The sequence below is a fragment of the Rhinatrema bivittatum genome, chromosome 5, assembly GCF_901001135.1.
Source record: "Rhinatrema bivittatum chromosome 5, aRhiBiv1.1, whole genome shotgun sequence".
NCBI lineage: Eukaryota > Metazoa > Chordata > Amphibia > Gymnophiona > Rhinatrematidae > Rhinatrema > Rhinatrema bivittatum.
This window is the reverse complement of record NC_042619.1, coordinates 238219008-238239470: the sequence shown is the minus strand read 5'-3', so window position 1 is coordinate 238239470 and position 20463 is coordinate 238219008. Positions and strand designations below refer to the sequence as shown.

Below are 20463 nucleotides of genomic sequence, written 5' to 3'. Positions count from 1 at the left end.
CTATGAACTTCCTAGCTTTAAGAAGTTGGTCTTAAATGTTTGACACCAGGTCCAGGAAGTTGACCATGGATGCACCGATATCCGTTCTGGAGAGGTCCTCTGCTTCTTCAACACCTTGTTCTGAGATCAGTCTCTGAGTAAAGTCAAGCTTCAGTCTCTCTGCCAAAGTCTGAGCAAGAGCTCCAAAGATTTATGCTGAGAGCCAAAGGCAGCAAACACCAACTCAAGCAAAGGCTCTGATGCATCAGCTCATAAGAACATAAGAAATTGCCATGCTGGGTCAGACCAAGGGTCCATCAAGCCCTGCATCCTGTTTCCAAAAGAGGCCAAACCAGGCCACAAGAACCTGGCAATTACCCAAACACTAAGAAGCTCTGCTCCTTAATGCACAGCTCAGAGATACTAGATGTGTAAAAGTTAATCATGATCCAAAGGTGGAGATCAGCATGGGCTCCCAATCACTAGCCCACTCCACACTGGTCTTCATGGAAGAATCCCAATGCCTTCAAGTTGTCCCTTGATAAGCCATTTTGGATGCATAGTATCCTTTAAGGCCTACACTGTTGTCATCAAAAGACTGCAGTGTTTAATGTGGAGACGGAAAGGAGAATTTTGCTGACACTCATTTGAAGCACTATTGGCACCAAGGTTCAACACAGTCCTTCTACCCCCAATGGGTACATCAAGCAACCAACCAGCTGATGTAGTCCGGCAGCAATAGTAACTTAACTCTTCAAGTATCCAACTAATCCAACCACAACAAAATTCAAGACAGTGTTGCAGGCCCAAGAAGCTGAGCCAGTCTCTCCCCCCACTTCAGTTCTACGAAGAATAGACCTGAGACTAGCTCATTGGCTTCTGGGTCAGCACCATCTCTTTGGTTCAATGAAACATAGAGAAATCTTAAAGTCCTAGGAAAATTGATGCCACAAGTGCTTTTAAGAAATTCCATGCTGGATCAGACCAAGGTCCTTCGAGCAGTGGAGTACCTAAAGTATTCGGTACCCGGGGTGGATACTTCCTTTGGCACTCCCTCACACAGGCTTTCTCTCTTGCACACACTTTCACACACCCCCCCCCCCTCCCTTGCACACAGGCTCCTGCCATTTCTCTCTCTCATACATACACACCCCTTCACACAGCTCCCTCCCTCACACACAAACATGCACCCTCACTCCCATATGCACACTCTCACTCTCACTCTCTCTCTCTCTCTCTCTCTCTCTCTCACACTTCCTACCCCTCTCCCCATCAGAAGCACAGCAGCAGTTTCCTTCTTCAGCCCCCCTTGACAGACAGGGACTCTTCATTTTTCTTGAGGCGGCATGGGGGCTGGTGCAGCTCTACTTCCTGCATCTTTGGTGGGGAGGGTGAGGGGCAGCGCTGTTACTCTTCCTCCTGTTTCGGACCGTGACTGTATGACCTTTCCTTCTTTCCGCCTGTGTGGACTCACCACTTCCTCTTCCGGGCCGCAGGGGACAGGAAGAAGAAAAAGCTGTGCAGTTGCCGGCTTCAGACCTGTGGCGCTTTAGGCGGCCACCCAGTGCTCCCACCGCTCACAGCCCAGAGGCCCCCTTTTCTAGTGCAAGCGGGATGGTTTCTGCTCATGGCTGCCGATCTCCCGGCTATCACCCGGGGCGGACCGCACCCCCCCCCCCCTTAGTACGCCACTGCCTTCGAGCACAGCATTCTGTCTGACAGTGGTCAGTCTGGGTCATAAGCACCCGGTAGATCCCCAATAGTTGATTTATTTCTTGTATCTCACTCCCAGGGATACGTGCTGGCTTTCCCAAGTCTTCCTGTCTAATAACTGCTTATAGACTCTTCCTTTAGGAACTTGTCCAGTTCTCTTTTGAACCCCGATATGTTAGTTACCTTGACCACATCCTCCGGCAACAGATTCCATAGCTTGATTGTGTGCTGAGTGAAAAAATATGTCCTATGATTTGTTTATGAATTTAGCACCTGGTAGATTTGAGTGTCTCCTAGTCCCAATGTTGTTTGAAAGGGTAAATAACCATTCCCTATTTACCCATTCCACCCATATCTCTCTTTGGGATTCCCTCTGCAATAGGAGGAAGTACATTCTCCACCTGAGGACTTCTCCTTTTCAGGTTTAATTCAAAGAATGCTTAAGATCATCCCCTTTGATTTGCAGATACAATGAGAACCCAGGGCGCTTTTACTTGGTCCCTGAATTACCTTAACACCCTAAACAAGTTGGTGTCTGTGCCTGTCCACCCTCACTTCCAGGTGGTACATAAAAGGATGTGGAAAATACAACACACCTTACTCCTGGTGGGAAAGAAGGTGGATGTGAAGTATTGCATCTTGGCAGCTACAGAATTTGACAGTCCTCAAACTACTGTATCACATTCCCTGTACCTACCCGGATCAGTCCAGACCGTGGGTTGAGCCTCCTGTCCAGCAGGTGGAGACAGACCAAAACTGTGAGGGTATCCTATATCAGAACAGAACCTATCCTACACCCCTTCAGTATTCGTCTGTCTTCAGCAGGTGCAGGCAGCAGAACCTACGGTTCCCCTTCTTCCCTTAGTTTCCCTGAGGCGATTTTCTTTACTTTTGGTCTGGATGAAGCAAGTATTAAATTCTTGTTTAAAAAAAAAAAAAAGAGGACTTTGAAAGTTTTCTCTCTTTTTTTCCTGACAGAGACAGTTCGGTCTCTTTGCTCTGCTGGGAGCCTAGGGGGTGCTTGCCCAACCTTGGCCCCTTTTTCCCGGTGACCATCTGGGGTGATACTGGTGGTCCGGTCCCTCCCCCATTATCTAGCTGTCCACTGTAAAACAGTACCCTCTCAGGAAGTGTTTTTCCCCTGGCTTAGCTGAGCAGTTAAAGGGTACAAGCAGGCTGTATTTGTTACTTGTATTTGTCACTTTTTAAGAACTGTGGACAGCTCTGGCAGCGTGCAGAGTTCAGTTGCTGCCTCCACTGACTGACTTCAGCCCTGCATGGCTCAGCTGTTTTTACTTTTTTAGCAATTTGTTTTTCTTCAGCACTGATGCCGCGTTCCAGCGCCTGTAAAGCATGTGGAGAGTCTGCCACACGTTTTTCCCGCGGAGGCCTCTGTTCAGGGTGCCTACCGGGTGGGGAGGGTCCCTCATCGGTCCCCTCACCCGCAGCGACCCGGGGGCGAGCTCCCCGCCGCGTGGCCAGGCCGTTCCCAGCCCGGAAAACCGCAGGAACGGTGGCCATCTTGGAAGCAGGCTCAAGTGCAGAATCGGATGTGCAGGAGGAAGGTGATCCCAATTTTTTTTAGTTTCTCCTCTGGATTTGAGCCCCCCTCATGCCCCAGAGGGGGTGCCTGACCTTTCCCTACCCCCCTCCTACCCCTCCCCCCCCAGGAAGTCTAAGTCTTGTTTCGCCGCGGAGTTTGTGCTTCTTATGCACAAGTCCTATGTAGCCAGCTTAAAGCAGGAGGAAGATCCATCCCTGGATCCCCCCCACCAAAAAACCCGCAAATTTCTCCTCCGAAGGCGCCAGAGGGCCAGGGCTCAGTTAGGGTTAGGGTGGTCCCGGGGGTCCCGCCGCCTCCGGATCCGCCATAGCCGCCGCCGGTCCCAATTCCAGATCCGGATGTTGACCCGCTGCTTCCTAACCTCCCCACCCCTCGAAGGGGACGATCCTCGGGTGCTATGCTTATTTCAAAAGGAGGAACTAGAACCGCTCATTCCCTTCATTTTGCAGGAACTGGGAATTGAGTTGCCCCCGGCGGATACAGTTACGGCCGTAATGCCTGCCAACTTGGACCCGGTCCTGGCGGGACTTAGGGCTCTTCCATGTACTTTTCCTTTTCACCCTATGCATAAGCTGATGCTCCTTAGGGAATGGGAATCCCATGAGGTGGGACTCTGAGTGGGGAGGGCTATGGATAAGCTCTACCCCCTTCCTGAGGACTGCTTGAATCTACTTAAGATGCCCAAGGTAGATTTTTCTGTCACAGTGGTTACCAAACACACCACCATCCCGGTGGTTGGGGCTACGGTTCTAAAGGATGTCCAGGATCGCAAGTTGGAATTTTACCTCAAACACATGTTTGGGTGACAATCTGCGGCAATCTCATGCAGCGGGCAAGCCTCAGGTGGGTTCAACAATTACTCAGCACCCAAGACCTCCCGTCTGCAGAGGCGAAGCAGGCAGATTGCTTGGAGGGAGCATTTGCATATGGGGCGGACGTCCTGTATGATCTTCTGTGATTGCAAGCCAAGGCAATGGTCTTCGCAGTCTCGGCCAGGCACCTCCTCTGGCTGAGAAATTAGTCTGCGGACGCCTCTTCCAAAGCACGGTTGGGAACCCTTCCCTTCAAGGGCCAGTTGCTTTTTAGTGAGGACCTAGAACAACTTATCAAATCCCTGGGAGAAAATAAGGTTCATAAGTTGCCGGAGGACCACCCGAAACAGTCTAAGTCCTTCTTACCCTCTCGTACTAGATTTAGGGCGCAACGCCATTTTTCCACCAGGGCAAGGGGCTCGTTCCCGAGGGGTAATGCTTCCCGATCTCAATCCTGGCCTCATTCCTTTCAGGGACGTCAGCCTTCCAGGGATAGTAGCCAGCAACACTCTGTCACCAAGTCGTCCTCTCAGTGAGATAGGGCCGGCTCATTCCTCCGTTCGAGACTTACTTGGACGACTGTCCCAGTTTATCGGGCATGAACCACCATAACGACGGATCAGTGGGTCCAAGAGGTGATAGAAAAAGGCTACGCATTAGAATTTGCTCGAGACCTACCAGATCTTCACCTGATCTCCCCCTGCGGAAGTCGAAAGAGTCCTGCGGTCGAACAAACCCCTGCGCAGGCTGCTGGAACTGGGGGCCATAGTCCCAGTCCCAGTGGAAGAACAAGGGTCCGGCCAATATTCCATCTACTTCGTTGTGCCCAAAAAGGAGGGTTCCTTTCGTCCAATTTTGGATCTCAAGCGCGTCAACCGGGCTCTCAAGGTTCCCCATTTTCAGATGGAAACCTCGAGGGCGGTGATAGCGGCAGTTCGATCTGGAGAATTCTTGGCCTCGCTTGATCTGACAGAGGCCTACTTACACATCCCGATTCACTGCGATCACCAGCGGTATCTTCGGTTCGAGATACTGGGCCAACATTTTCAGTTTCAAGCACTCCCCTTCGGTCTTGCCACGGCGCCGCACACTTTGACCAAGGTAATGGTGGTAGTGGCGGCCACCCTGCGTCGAGAAGGAGTCCTAGTCCATCCTTACCTGGACGATTGGCTCATCCGGGCCAAATCAAAGTCTCTTTGCCAGCTGACGGTCAGCAAGGTCCTGTCGTGTCTGACCTCTCTGGGTTGGGTCATCAACTTTCCCAAGAGCAAGCTTCAACCCTCCCAGACATTGGAATTCCTGGGGGCGCGATTCGACACTCGAGTAGGCAGGGTGTTTCTTCCGGAGGAACGATCGCTCAAACTAGGGCCAAGTGCGCAGTTTTCTCTCTCTTGCCCTGCCAACGGCCTGGGATTATCTCCAGGTTCTGGGGTCCATGGCCTCCACGATCTATCTGGTCCCCTGGGCTTTTGCGCATATGCATCCATTACAGAAAGCCTTGCTATCCCTCTGGAAACCGGTATCTGAACAGTTTCAGACGCCCCTGCCGCTCTCCGAGTCTGCCGTCGCAGAACTGCAGTGGTGGCTATCGCCTGCCCATCTTCAGAAGGGGATGTCCCTTCTGACACCGCAGTGGATCATGGTAACAGACGCCAGCGTCTCTGGCTGGGGAGCTGTATGCCAGACCCAGTCTGCTCAGGGGTATTGGTCTCTGACCCAAGCTCGCTGGCACATCAATCGACTGGAAGCTCAAGCGGTCTGACTGGCTCTCAAGGCCTTCCTTCCCCCACTCCTCCACAAGGCACTGCGGGTCCTGTCAGACAATTCCACCACTGTAGCCTACATCAATTGACAAGGAGTCACCTAGTTGCTCTGGAAGCCAGCAAGCTCTTTGTATGGGTGGAACATCACCTAGAGCGCTTAGCGGCATCCCATATTGCGGGGAAGGAGAACGTTCAAGCGGATTTCCTCGGTCGCCAAAGGATAGACCCAGGTGAGTCAGATGCAGCGATGAACCTGATCATCTGCAGATGGGGTCTCCCTCACTTGGATCTGATGGCTACCATGACCAGTGCGAAAGCTCCTCTGTTCTTCAGCCGCAGACGGGAACATTGCACGGAAGGGGTGGACATCCTGGTCCTTCCCTGGCCCCGCCACATTCTACTGTACGTGTTCCCTCCCTGGCCGTTAGTGGGCAAAGTACTCCGAAGAAGCGAGCTTCATCGTGGGCCTGTCATTCTAATGGCTCCGGAATGGCCTCGCAGATCGTAGTTTGCGGACCTCGTGAATCTAACCACGGACGGTCCCTACACCTCGGTCATCTTTCCCATCTTCTTCGGCAGGGTCCCGTATTTTTCGATCAGGCGGATCGCTTCTGCCTAGTGGCCTGGCTTTTGAACGGTGGAGATTGAGAAAGAAGGGATATAAGGAAGAAGTTATATCCACTCTATTGCGGGCCAGGAAGCAGACTACCTTGCTTGCTTATGTCCGAGTATGGAAGGTTTTTGAAAATGCGTGTGTCGCCTCGGGTATCTCGGCTCACAAGGCTCCGGTTTCCCAGGTCCTTTCTTTTTCTCCAGAACGGTCTTGCCAAGGGGTTGTCGTTCAGTTCCTTGCAAGTGCAAGTCTCCGCTCTCTGTTCTCTCTTAGGTACCATTGACTGTTACTCAGTAGTGGCTCATCTAGATCTCGTCCGTTTTCTCAAGGGAGCCAAGCACTTGAATCCTCCGGTCCGGGTTACTTGTCCCTCGTGGAGTCTTAACTTGTTTCTCCAGTTCTCTGCGAAGCTCCTTTTGAACCTTTAAGGAGGGCTACGCTTAAGGATTTGACTCTCAAAACCGTCTTTTTGGTGTCTATTTGTTCAGCCAGAAGAATCTCAGAGCTCCAAGCATTGTCATGCAGAGCCTTTTCTACGTTTCTCGGATTTAGGAGTATCCCTTAAGATGGTACCCTCTTTCTTGCCAAAGGTCATGTCTTCTTTTCATGTCAATCAGTCCTTGGAACTTCCGGCTTTTTCTTCGTCAGAAGTAGCAAATACAGCTGGGGGTGATCTGCGGCGCCTCGATGTGAAACGGGTCTTGCTGCGTTACCTTCAGGTTACAAATGAGTTCCGGGTCTCTGACCACCTGTTTGTTCTGTGGAGTGGGCCAAATAAAGATAATAAGGCTTCCAAGGCCACTATCACGTGTTGGCTAAAGGAGACCATTGCGTCGGCTTACATTTGTAAGGGTCTGCCCGTGCCTGAAGGCTTAAAAGCTCATTCCTTATGGTCTCAGGCTACTTCTTGGGCGGAGAGTCAATCAGTCTCTCCACAGGAAATATGTAGGGCAGCTACTTGGAAATCCCTGCATACTTTTGCTCGTCATTACCATCTGGATGTGCAGGCTCCAATTTTTGGCTCCTTCGGGCGGCAGGTTCTTTGAGCGGGACTATCCTCGGTCCCACCCTGTTTAGGGAAGCTTTGGTGTAAATCCCACTGTCTGGACTGATCCGGGTATGTACAGGGAAAGGAAAATTTGGTTCTTACCTACTAATTTTCATTCCTGTAGTACCACGGATCAGACCAGACATCCGCCCGTACTAGATCTGATACATCCGCTTGAATGTTCTGTCTTTTTCTACAGGAATTTTCAATTATCTGATTTGTTGTCTACTATTACTAAAGGCACCGGAAGCATCTAACAAATGAAAATAAAGTTGTATGTAAGAGCGTTTTTATTTATACAGAGTCCTTTCAATTGTTCACTTGTTCAATTTGTTAGTTTTTTCTTATTGCTTGCTTGATCTTTGGGAAGTTATATCTGCTTTGAAAGTACTTTATACTGAAGTGGTGTAGGGTAGGCTCTGTCCTGATATAGGATATCCTCACAGTTTTGGTCTGTCTCCACCTGCTGGACAGGAGGCTCAACCCACGGTCTGGACTGATCCGTGGTACTACAGGAACGAAAATTAGCAGGTAAGAACCAATTTTCCTGTGGTCATCGAATTTTCCTTCAAAAGGGCTAAGTGTACCAAAACGAATATTGCTGTGCCCCTGGGTCGTGATCTTAGAACCTTGGATCTTATTGGGGAGTAGCATTATTGGAATGCAGTGCTGTAGTTCTATATAACTTCCTAACACCTCTATATATATTTGAATATTTACATTCCATTTTAGAAGATAGTTCATGAATTTTGCAACATCCACTTCAAAAGAAGTAAAATTAATTTCACATCCTTATAGAAAAATTGTGATAAATATCTTGTTCAGACAACTATTATGTGTTTAACACAGCATCAGTGACTCTCATGGCTGTGAACTTTAAGCCTTTCTGAAGGCATACATGAAAATTTTGCTAATATACTGTGTAGTGAGGATAGTCTCATATAGTTAAGGTCAAAGAAGCAGAGATGCAAAGCTATTTCAGAATAACAGGCAAGGCAAGGTTGGAACCAGAGGATAAGAGTGAGAGGTTAGAGATGAGAAGAGAGCTAGAGATACTGACAAGCAGATGATAGATTTCTTTCCCAGGAGGAGGGCTTTTGTCTTTCAGACATTTAGTTGCATCACCATATGGATAAAAAAAAAAGTACAGCTATCATCAGCATAAAAGCAGTAACTGAGATAAAAGGATGTAAGGAGATGTCCATGGCAGAGGCTCAACAATTGAACAAGTTATCTCAGGAAATGCATGATTTAAAAATGAGATGTACCCTTAATTTTGCATAACTTTTTATTACGGAAAGATTTTAAAACATTATTGAAAACATATTGTTGTACGAAATGACCCAGAAGATACTGGATAACAAAACCTGCAACTGGAAAAATGACAAGAAATAGCCAAGTTAACGTGCTGTGTATTCTAGCAATTCTGACTGTTTTAGGGATATGTTTGTGCAATATGTACTGTAAACATTTCAGCAGGGGTACTGAAGGTTAAACTGAGAGGAGAGAAAATATAACTCTGCCTCTCGGGAGGTAATTGGGATAAAGTTCTGTCAGACCCTCCATGGGAAGTTTTCACTGTCAGTCTTACTTACCTTATAGGCTGCAAAAAGGGAACTTGAAAGGCAACGGCAGCTTGAGTGGGAGAGGAATCGGCGGCAAGAACTTTTAAATCAAAGAAATAGAGAACAAGAAGACATTGTCATTTTGAAGGCAAAGAAAAAGACCCTAGAGTTTGAGCTGGAAGCACTGGTAAGTGAAGCAATTTAGCATTTAGTAATCCTGTTTACAGAGAAGCTCTCAGTTGTAAGGAAATATACCTTCCAGTAAAATGCTGTAGTCTAGTATTTTTTTTTAACTCTTTATTTATTATAGTATATCAAGGAAGAAAAAGCTTGTACAGATAATTTGGAAACAGTCAAGAAAATAAAGTACATTGTAAGGAAAGAGAGAATTTAGAGTCTCCACAATTCAAGCCCACAAATAAGGGGGAGCCCCAATACCTCAATTCCACGAAATAGTAAAAAAGGATAATTTGTTATAGGCGCTTTGGTGGAACAAACATCATAATAAGTTTAAATTCAACTAGAAAAAGGCACCCTAATTTTTGCTAGAATCCAGATTGCACAATCTTATCACTAAGAAACATGGTTAATTGGCTTGGTTCAAAAAAAAATATAAGAAACTATTATATTTAACCAGGGATTTGCATGGAAATTTGAGGAAAAGAGCACCAAGCTGAATTACTCTAGCTCTCACAGATAACTGTTTCTCTCCTCTCAGTTTAACTTTCAGTACCCCTGCCTCCAAAATTGCAGAAAGATCCAAACTTTCGTCAGTAATAGGAGATAAACCACTAACTGGAGCAGTATTTTCAACTTTTTTAAAAGGTAGAAGATAGGCTGTAGATACAAGTAGTAATGAATGCTCAGGTACCTTTAGTATTTCCTTCATATATCATTTAATCATATCTAATGGTGAGACCAATGGAAGAGAAGGAAAATTTATAAGATGCAAATTTCGGTGTCTAGCCATATTTTCTAAGTTTTCTAACTTACAGGCCGATACAGTACAGTGCACTCCGACGCGTTTTCGACACGCTAGTGTTATCCTTTATTCAGTAAGGGGCCGAAAACGTGCGTCCAATCCCCCGAACGTAACAGCACCTGCAACATGCAAATGCATGTTGATGGCCCTATTAGGTATTCCCGCGCAATTCATAAAACAAAATGTGCAGCCAAGCCGCACATTTTGCTTTCAGAAATTAGCGCCTACCCAAAGGTAGGCGCTAATTTCTTCGGGCACCGGGAAAGTGCACAGAAAAGCAGTAAAAACTGCTTTTTTGTGCACCTTCCGACTTAATATCATGGCGATATTAAGTCTGAGGTCCCGAAAGGTAAAAAAAGTAAAAAAAAAAAATAAATAAAATTTGAAGTAGGCCCACGGCTGTCAGGTCGAAAACCGGACGCTGAATTTTGCCGGCATCCGGTTTCCGAGCCTGTGGCTGTCAGCAGGCTCGAGAACAGACGGTGGCAAAATTGAGCATCGGCTGTCAAACCCGCTGACAGCTGCCACTCCTTTTGCCTGTTTTTACCACTGGGCCTCATTTAAATACAGAATTGCACGCACAGGAAAGTAGCCTGTGCGTGCGCCGGGAGAGCGGGCTTTTTTACTGTATCGGCCCGACAGAGGGAAGCATTACATTATTATTTACAAATGCATCATGCGCAGCTTCAACTTCAATGTGCTTAATAGACGATTCTGCATTAGAAGGTTGGACCTCTGTATTCTTAAAAGACTCCAGTTTTGAAACTGTTTTCTGTATCTAAGTTCTTCCTCGAAATAGAGGCTATCTGAACAGTCAGAGCCTTGCCCAGGCCCAAAAGAGCTTTCCAGATCTCTTCCAGAGTAAAGGTGCTAGGTTGCTCCAAGTCAAAGTCCCCAGATATAGGAGAAGACATAAAAGGTTAAATTGTTGCCTGAGGCCCAACAAGAAGGGAAAGGAAAGTTTGTGCCATATAGATAAGTTCAATGCCTGTCTCAAAATCTGGTGTAAAAAATGTGGATTTGGATACATTGGAAGCTGGTACTGTGTATGGAGCAATAAAAGATTATATGATAATTATGGTCTACATTTGTCAATGGCAGGAAAGTGATGCTAAGTTAAAAATTCAGATCATACATTATCAGAAATTTAAACTAAGGAATGAGGGTGGCAGAAGGTTGCTAGGGAACTTGCCATGTCACCGCCAAGCAAAACTGAAAGAGGGAAGAGGAAGTGAAATCAATCAGTTCAATAATGTAGAAAAGTTGACTAGGAAAAGCATCTGGAAAGCTATGATTACAAATGTTCATAGTCTAGGTAACAAAATCCCAAACTTGCAGGTCCTAATGGTAGAGGCGGACTTGGACATTGTTGCAGTTACGGAGACATGGTTCACCGATTTCTGATGTTATGGCCATACCGGGCTATAACTTGCTAAGAAAAGACAGCGAGGACAGAAAAAGGGGAGGGGGAAGAGAAGTTCTTTATGTCAAAAACAATATCCAAGCAACTGAATTACAAGGGACATGGGGTAGAGAAGAAGCATTGTGGACCATCCCAAAAAAAGAAGATGGTATGTCCATTTTTACTGGTGTGATCTACAGGCCACCGACTCAAACAGAAGAACTGGACAGAGAATTTATAGAAGACATCCAAAAGGTGGGAAAAAAGGGCAAAGTGTTGCTCTTGAAGATTTTAATCTGCCAGATGTGGATTGGCGTATCCGATGTGCGAAATCTACGAGAAGTAGATAGATTTATTTATTTATTTAGAATCTTATATTCCGCAACCTCCAGACAACTGTTTGGCACAGATTACAACAAAACAGTCATAAAATATTAAAATGATATTACAAGATACAAAAATTAACAATTAACACCTTACAAACATATAAATACATTAGGACTTAAATCTCCAGCTCATCTAAATGCTTCATTAAAAATCTCTGCCTTTAAAGCTTTCCTGAACATTTTGAAATCCTGCTGCTGTCTAAGAATAACAGGCAATTTGTTCCATTCATGTACTGCCACTGAGGAGAAAGCCCGCCCTCTGGTATGGACCCCTCTAAACCTTTTGACCAGAGGGACAGCTAAGAGCTGGGCATCCTGTGACCTCAAAGCACAACCAGTAATATACCACTCAGGATGGTTTCTCAAGGGGCTGTGCTCAAACAAATGGTAATGGAACCCACAAGAGAGGGTGTGTTACTTGATCTAGTACTTACTAATGGTGGTAATGTCTCCATTGTTCAGGTAGGAGCTCACCTGAGCACCAGTGATCATCAGACGGTATGGTTCGATTTTGCAAACAAGATACAGAGAAGACACATGAAGACATGAGTTTTGATTTTCAAAAATGAAAACTTTGTCGAAATGGGGACATACCCCGAGGAACAACTGGAAGACTGGAGAAAATGGGTGAGCTGGAACAACAATGGGCCAAGTTAAAAGGAACTATTATAAAGGCAATAACTCTATATGTTAGAAAAGTAAACGAGTAAGAGGAAAAAGAAACCAATCTGGTTCTTTAATGAAATGGCTGAAAAAATAAAGGCAAAGAGAACAGCTTTCAAGATGTATAAAGGATCTTAAAAAAAGGAACACAGGGAAGAATATCTGTTAAAACTGAGAGAGACGAAGAAAGAATTAAGGAAAGTGGAAGAAAGGATGGCCAAAGAGGTAAAGTGAGGAGACAAAACATTTTTCAGATATATCAGTGAAAGGAAGGGAGGTCAGAAGTGGTATAATGAAATTGAAAGATGTCAAGGAGCAATGTGTGGAGAGTAACAAAGAAATGGCAGAAATATTAAACAAATACTTCAGTTCGGTATTCCCTAAAGAAGTCCCTGGAGAAGGCCCTTTGCTGTTTAACAAGACCGTAGATTGAGATGGAGTAGATGAAACTCCATTTACAGAAGAGAATGTATGGGAGGAGCTAGGCAAACTGAAAGCGGACAAGGCCATTGGGCCAGATGAGATATACCCCAGGATGCTGAGAGAGCTCAGAGATGTGCTGATGGGTTCGCTGAAGGATCTGTTCAGTAGATCCTTAGAAACGGGAGTGGTGGACAAGGAACTATGGCAGATAGAGAAATATCCAGGCAATGTGATACTGATAGCTTCAGAGTGGCCACATTAACCATGCTTCCCAAATCTGATCAACATGGCCATAGATGGGCCCCTGAGGTTCAGACATTGGTCGAATATTTTCCACATTTCCCAATGTTTTCGGGTCTGTCTCGCGGCTTCGCTTCTGAGTGAAGATGACTGAGATGGAGATGATATTCAAAAGTGGTTATTTCCACCTTATTGCAGGCTAGGTGGCCTTGACATATGTGCGAATTTGGAGGATCTTCGAGTCCTGGTCATGAAAGGTCAGGGGAGAGTATGACGTGGAGTTTTCCTCAGAATTTGTCTTGCATATGCATACGGCCTTTTTAACCAGGAAAAGCACTGGCTATAAAAGGGCATTTCTGTTGGCTGTCTCGTCCTGCTGCAAAGAGGCCAAGGAGCTCCCTTGGCCAGAGTCAGGGGAACCTCCTTCGCCAGCTGGGCGTGGACCATCCTGAGGGGTCTAGCGGCTCAGGTGATTCAGACCTGAATGACCCAGAAGATGGTCATGGGTTTGGTCCGGGGCTGGATCAGAATGATCCAGCAGATCTCATGGTGGATGTCGAACAGGCTGATCCTAAAGAGGTGCTGATAACTGAGGGAGATGACCCGCAGGTGGTTCATCTGTTCCGTAAGGAGGAGTTGAGGCCCTTTATTTCCCATGTTCGGAAGGAACTGGATATTAAGGTGGTCCAGGAGGAGTCTGACAATGAAGGGGTGGATCCTGTGTTTGGACTCCAACGCCCAATGAATGCTTTTCCTCTACCTAAAAGGATCAAGAAGCTGGTAAACCAGGAATGGGACTTCCCAGAGGGGATCCCCAAGGTGGCTAGAGCCAAAGTAAAATTGTATCCCCTCATGGAGGATAACCTGCAGCTGCTGGTATTGCTGAAGGTGCATGCTTTGGTCTCGGTGGTCACAAACTAACAAGTCGACCATTTTGGTTGCGGTATTGGCAGCGTTGAAGGAAATGCAGGACTGTAAGTTATAGATTCATCGGGAGAGGATGTTTGAAGACTTGGCGCTGAGCCTGTGAGCAGCGATCTGTGGGCCTGTTTATGCTGGGTCCAGAAGTCTCAGGAGAAGTCTTCAGCAGACGCTGGTGTTAATAGCCAGGCAACTAGGTGAAGGCCAGGACTGCATATGAGGCTGACAAGCTTTGTGACTTGAGCTGGACTTCAGCTAGGAATATGGCCGCAGCAGTCTTGGTGCGACGTCTGCTGTGGTTGCAGAATTGGTCAGCTGATATGTGGTCCAAGTCTCAGCTCTGTAATTTTCCCTTTAAAGGAAGGAAAATTGTTGTTCAGAGAGGACCTGAAACAATTGATGAAGGTTTTGGGAGAGCCTAAAGGGAATAAGCTGCCGGAGGATAAGATGACAGTCAGGAAGTCTTTTCTGCCTTGTTCAGGTTTCGGGAGTTGCAGTGGTTTTTATCCCAATAAGGGTTCTGCACTGTCTTCAGGGCAGAATCAGGGTTCCAGTAGGCAGCAGTCCTTTCAATGTACCTGTAGACTTCCCTGAGAAGGCTCCAACCAGCGAGCAGGCAGCAGTAAGGTTTCACAATGAAGCCAGGCTGGTCCACTCTCTCAAGATGGCAGTGGAAGGCCATCTATCACAGTTTTCGAAGGATTGCCTCAGACCAATGGGTCCTAGAGGTAATAAGGGACGCTATGCTTTAGAATTTTTTCTCCCCATCATGGAAGCTTTTGTGATGTCTCATTGTGGCATCCAAGGCAAGAAAGCGGTGATTCGGGACACATATCACCTTCAGTTGCTAGCATGATTGTACCGATAGCGGCCAGGGAGCGTGGTGGTGGGAAGTACTCTATTTACTGTGTTGTCCCAAAAGAAAAGGAGCCTTTCATCAAATCCTTGATTTGCAAAAAGTGAAATGTGATTCTGTGAGTTCCCTGTTTTTCCATATGGAAACATTGTGGATGGTGACAGCAACAGTTTCTCGTGGAGTTTTTCGGGCCTTGCTGGACTTGACAGAAGTCTATCTGCACATGCCCATTCGGGAAGAACATCAAAGTTTCTTCGTGCTATGTTTCTGGGGTAACTTTTCCAGTTTCAGGCCCTCCCGTTCAGTTTGGTGACTGCACCTCACAAATTCACAAAGGTGATGGTGGTGGTGGCAGCAGCTCTCCACAGGGAGGGGGGTTCCTAGTTCATTCTTATAAAGATGACTGGTTTATCCGAGGGAAATCTGAGGAGGTATGCCGGTAGTCTGTGTGCACAGTGATGGATGTGTTGCGGTCCTTGAGCTGGGTGGTGAATTTGGGGAAGAGTCACCTGAGTCCTACCCAGATGCTGGAATACTTGGGGGCAAAGTTTGATACTCAGCTTGGCAGAGTGTTTTTCACCTCAGAGAGGATTTGGAAGTTACAATCCCAGGTGATGCGGATTTTGCAGATGGCCAATGCCCAGGGCTTGGGATTATCTTCAGGTCTTAGATTCAATGGAATCTATGTTGAAGGTGGTGCAATGGTCTTTTGCCTACATGCGCTTTCTACAGGAGGCATTGCTGTTACACTAAAATCCATTGTCAGAGGAGTTTCATCTGGCTTTACCGCTGCAGGATACTTCCAGGTTCAATCTATCGTGGTGGCTGTGTTGGTTCAGTTTGGAGAAAGGGATGGGCCTGGAGGTTCTGGGTTATAGGGATCACGGATACCAACCTCAGGGGTTGGGAGGCAATCTGTCAAGAATGGCTGGCACAAAGACTGTGGACGCCAGTGGAAGCATCCTAGCCTGTCAATCACTTGGAAATGAGAGCAGTGTGCAGGGAGTTGGTGGAATTCCTTCCATAAGACCAAGATTGAATGGTCAGAGTGTTTTCGGACAATGCAACAACAATGGCTGATATCAATCGGCAAGGGGGAACGAAGAATCACACGCTTGCCTAAGGAGCCCAGGACATTTGTGCCTGGGCGGAGTGACATTTGCAGGGGATAGCTGCTTCACATGTTGCAGGAATGAACAATGTGCAAGCGGACTATCTCAGCAAGTAACAGTTTAGATCTGGGAGAATGGGAGCTGTCAAAGGAGGCCTTTGGCCTTATCCAGTCTCATTGAGGTAGTTCCCATCTGGATCTGATGGCGACAAGGAGCAACACCAAGGCAGCAAGTTTCTTCAGCTGCAGATGAGAGGTTGCAGCCGAGGGCATAGACGCTCTGGTTCTTCCATGTCTGACAAAGATCCTGCTATATATGTTCCCTCCGTGACTGTTAATAGGTCGAGTGTTTAGGCACATCGAGAGGCAATCGGGCCAAGTGGTACTGGGGGTGCCAGTGAGGCTGCGTCATCCGTGGTTTGCAGATCTGGTTCAGCACACAGACAGTCCCTGAGATTGGCTAATTTGCAGGGGCTGTTAAGACAAGGTCCTATTTTCTCGGATTGGGCAGACCATTTTTTTTTTCAAAATTAGACTTTTGAGAGCACATGCTTGTGACAAAAATGATACTCTGAGCCCGTGATTTTCAAGAGCTTAGTTTACAATTCCTTGTGGGTTCAGGTAGCAGCCTTGGGGAGTCTCGGAGGTGTACTACTGGGAAAAGGTTGTTAGCCTCATATCCTGACGTTGTGAGGTTTTTGAAGGGGGTCAAGCATCTGTGGCCAACTGGTACATAGACTGGGTCCGGAATGGAGTTTAAACTTGGTCTTGCGGGTGTCTTGTGGGCCTCCGTTTTGAGCCTTTGAGGAAAGCATCATTAAAGGACCTCACGCTGAAGGTGGTATTTTTGGTGGCAATTTTTTTGTTCAGAAGGATCTTGGAGCTGCAGGCTTTGTCCTGTAGGGAACCATTTTTGAAGATTTCAGATGAAGGGTATGTCTTTGTGCATGATATCTTTGTTCCTGTCTAAGATGGTATCTTCATTTCACCTGAATCAGGCTAAGGAGCTCCTGCCTGCCCAAATTGATCTGCTGAATTGCTGGAGGGAAAGGTCACAAACAGTTTTCAGAGATCAGATCATTTGTTTGTATTGTTTGGAGGTGCCAAAAATGGATGCAAGGCCTCCAAGAGCATGATAGTACATTGGCTGAAGGAAGCTATTGTTTCGGCCTACCTATCAGGCCAATACAGTACAGTGCGCTCCGGTGGAGCACACTGTTAGCCTGCATTTGGCCGCGCGTTTTCGACACGCTATTTTTTACCTCTTATACAGAATGGAGTAATAGTGTGTCGAAAACACGCAGCCAAACCCCCCCCCCCCCCCCCCCGAAACTAATAGCGCCCGCAACATGCAAATGCATGTTGATGGCCCTATTAGTTATTCCCACGCGATACAGAAAGTAAAATGTGCAGCCAAGCCACACATTTTAATTTCTGCCGGCACCGGGAAAGTGTACAGATAAGCAGAAAAAACTGCTTTTCTGTACACCCTCCAACTTAATTTCATAGCAATATTAAGTCGGAGGCCCCAAAAATAAAAAAATAAAAAATGTAAAATTAAAAAAAAAAAAAAAAAAATTGTGCCCGCGGGTCGGAAGACGGACGCTCAATTATGTGTACCTGGTAGCACATTCTAAAAACCCGCTGACAGCCGCTGCTCCGCATCCCTAGCGCCTCTTTTTACCGCAGGCCCTCATTTAAATACTTGATCGCGCACCCAGGAGAGTGGCCTGGGCACGCGTTGGGAGAGCGGGCGCTTGCCTCGGAGTGCCAGCTCTCCCGCAGGATTTACTGTATTGGCCCATTTGTAAGGGGAGAAGAATTCCAGAGGGGTTGCATGTGCACTGTACTAGATCACAGGCAGCATTATGGGTCGTGAATCAATTAGTGTTACCACAGGAGATTTGTAGAGCGGTGATGTGGTCATCTCTTCACACTTTATCTTACCATTACCGTTTAGATGTTCAGGCTCTAGGAGAGCTGACCTTTGGCGAAAGTGTGTTTAGAGGGGGTCTTTCGCGGGCCCGCCCAGTATAGAGGCACTTTGGTACATCCCACTTGTCTGGACTGATCTGGGATCCGAACAGGAAAGGCAAATTGGTTCTTACCTGCTAATTTTCGTTCCTGAAGTACCACAGATCAGTCCAGAGACCCTGCCCCTTAATGTTCTCAAGACCGTTATGGCAAATTCATGTTCTGGCATGCTTACTGGAAAGAACTGTCAGAATGTATATATACAGAACCTAAAGAAGTTTGCCAGGTTATGGTTAGCTCCTTAGGTTGGTTTGTGGTTTTTCTGTTTGGGGTGCTCCAACTTTGGGGTTTGGCATTCGCTCTCATTTAGGGGGTTGTTGAGTTGTTGAGCATTTGTTACTCTATAGTTGGCTTAGGTACAGGTCAATACTGAGGGCAGGAGGCACTCTGTTATGTAGCAGTGCCTCAAAGTTTTTGATTCTCTGTCTCTATATCTGCTGGTAGAGATGCAAAACCCACTTGTCTGGACTGATCTGTGGTATTTCAGGAACGATAACTAGCAGGTAAGAACCAATTTTCCTATTTCTTAAATGACCGATATATTTAGAAGAGCTTTAATATGAAGAATTTAACCACTGTTTAAAGCAGCATTGCTAGTTATATCTTTCAAAATACTAACTTTGCCTAGTTTTGTTATGGCTGCCAGGTTCTCTTGCTAGTGCTCAGAACTGGCATTTTATTGGTTCAATAAGATGTAATGAAATAAATGGCAGGGCCAAAACTCGTTAACACCCTCTGCTTCTTGTTTGTTGCAGAATGATAAAAAGCACCAGCTGGAAGGAAAACTCCAGGATATCCGCTGTCGACTGTCTATGCAAAGACAAGAAATCGAAAGCACAAACAAGTCCAGAGAACTCAGAATTGCAGAAATTACACATTTGCAGCAACAGCTTCAGGTGAGCAGATGGCTTGAGCCCAGTGACAAGTATGTCCGACTCCCTGTCTTCACCACCAGATACTGTACCTTTTTTGCGAGCGTTTTATGCTGGCTCTTCAATTATTGCAGTATTCCTGGATGTGTCCACTGTGTTTGACACAGTCAGTCATTTGATTTTATTGGATGTCTTATGTTTTCTGGAGATACGTGATACAGTGCATCATTGGTATACCTCCTGCTTGTCAGAAACAGAGCAAAAGGTGCAATCTCAGATCTACAGTCTGATTGGTCCCATTCAATCTAGTGTTCCACAGAGATCACTCTCTGCAGCTCTTTAATTTTTTTACACTTTGTTCACTCTTGGATTATTATAATAATAAATTCATAGTCTATGTTGATGATATTCAGCTATTTGTCCCAGTGAAGAAAAACTTGTCAGGTGTGTTGCAATAGAATAACTTGGTATTAAATATTTCTAAAACTGAGGCCTTATGGATTTCTTTTTTTTTTTTTTCAATTAAATGTTATTACTCAGAGTACAATATAAAATACCAACCAGTGGACAATGCATTTAACCACATTAACAAACTGTTATAACTATAGTTTCCCTATTATAACCCCCCCCCCCCCTGCTGATGGCTAAGTGCTCTTGATCAGTTCAGTAAGTAGACTCTGAAATAGATGAAGGAGATTAAAGTTGTTGTTTGTGCCATTTCAGGAATTATATGCTTTGCACTTTATCTCTTTGAATCACAGTTAGATAACTCATATAATGTCTAGTCCATAACCTGCATAACACTAGTCTTTGTGTTGATGACTCCACTTATTACCAATGCACTGCCACTTCACAGAGCAGAGTGCATGTTTTATCAAAAGCTTTGTTTCCATTGGTCAGTAGTCCTGGTACTGTGATAAGATCTTAGTTTCCCATGATATTTGTATAGAAACCATATTCTTGACCGTTCTCTCTCTATTCTTCCAGAAGATTACAATACTCTGATAAGAACACCAGATATGGTAAAACATCCCTTCTTGACCACATTGTGGCCAACATACAGATGGATAAGTCTTGTATATCTTTTGGATTTTATCTGGTGTAAGGTACCATCTATAGAAGTGGTTCTCAACAGGTGTGTCGGGAGGTCCTGGAAGGTGTGGTGCAGGGCCAGCAGATGGCTGCCTCCTTATCAGCCTAGGTGGGAGTTGGTTGACTTTTCTTACCTTAGGCCTGATGGGAAGCGACTCTCACATCCTTTTCTTTCCGGCCCAGTGGGAGGCTGTTTCCTCTTTCACCCAGATCAGAATGAGACATTGCCAGCATCTGCTGTTCTGGGCCTGATGGGCGCAAACTTTATCTTCCCCTGCTGAGTCTCGGAGTGATGCTGCTGCTGATCTCTTCACCCTGTGGAGGGTGGGGGAAAGGAGGTTGGGGATGTTGGGAAGATGAAAGTGGAACTGAGAGAGGAGTGAGGGGGTTGCTGAGCAGGAAGTGGTGGGGGAATGAAGGTAGG

At 46.2% G+C, this 20463-nt stretch overlaps 1 protein-coding gene across 5 annotated transcripts in view; it reads left to right on the top strand.

Moving 5' to 3' along the window:
- Positions 1 to 20463, top strand: part of ITSN1 (intersectin 1) — a 520117-nt gene that overhangs the window by 210110 nt on the left and 289544 nt on the right. For all 5 annotated transcript variants that reach the window (XM_029603536.1, XM_029603539.1, XM_029603538.1 and 2 more), the window contains 2 exons: positions 9095 to 9244; positions 18831 to 18971. In XM_029603536.1, coding sequence (XP_029459396.1) covers positions 9095 to 9244; positions 18831 to 18971 — 291 coding nt within the window. The remainder of the gene's footprint in view (positions 1 to 9094; positions 9245 to 18830; positions 18972 to 20463) is intronic.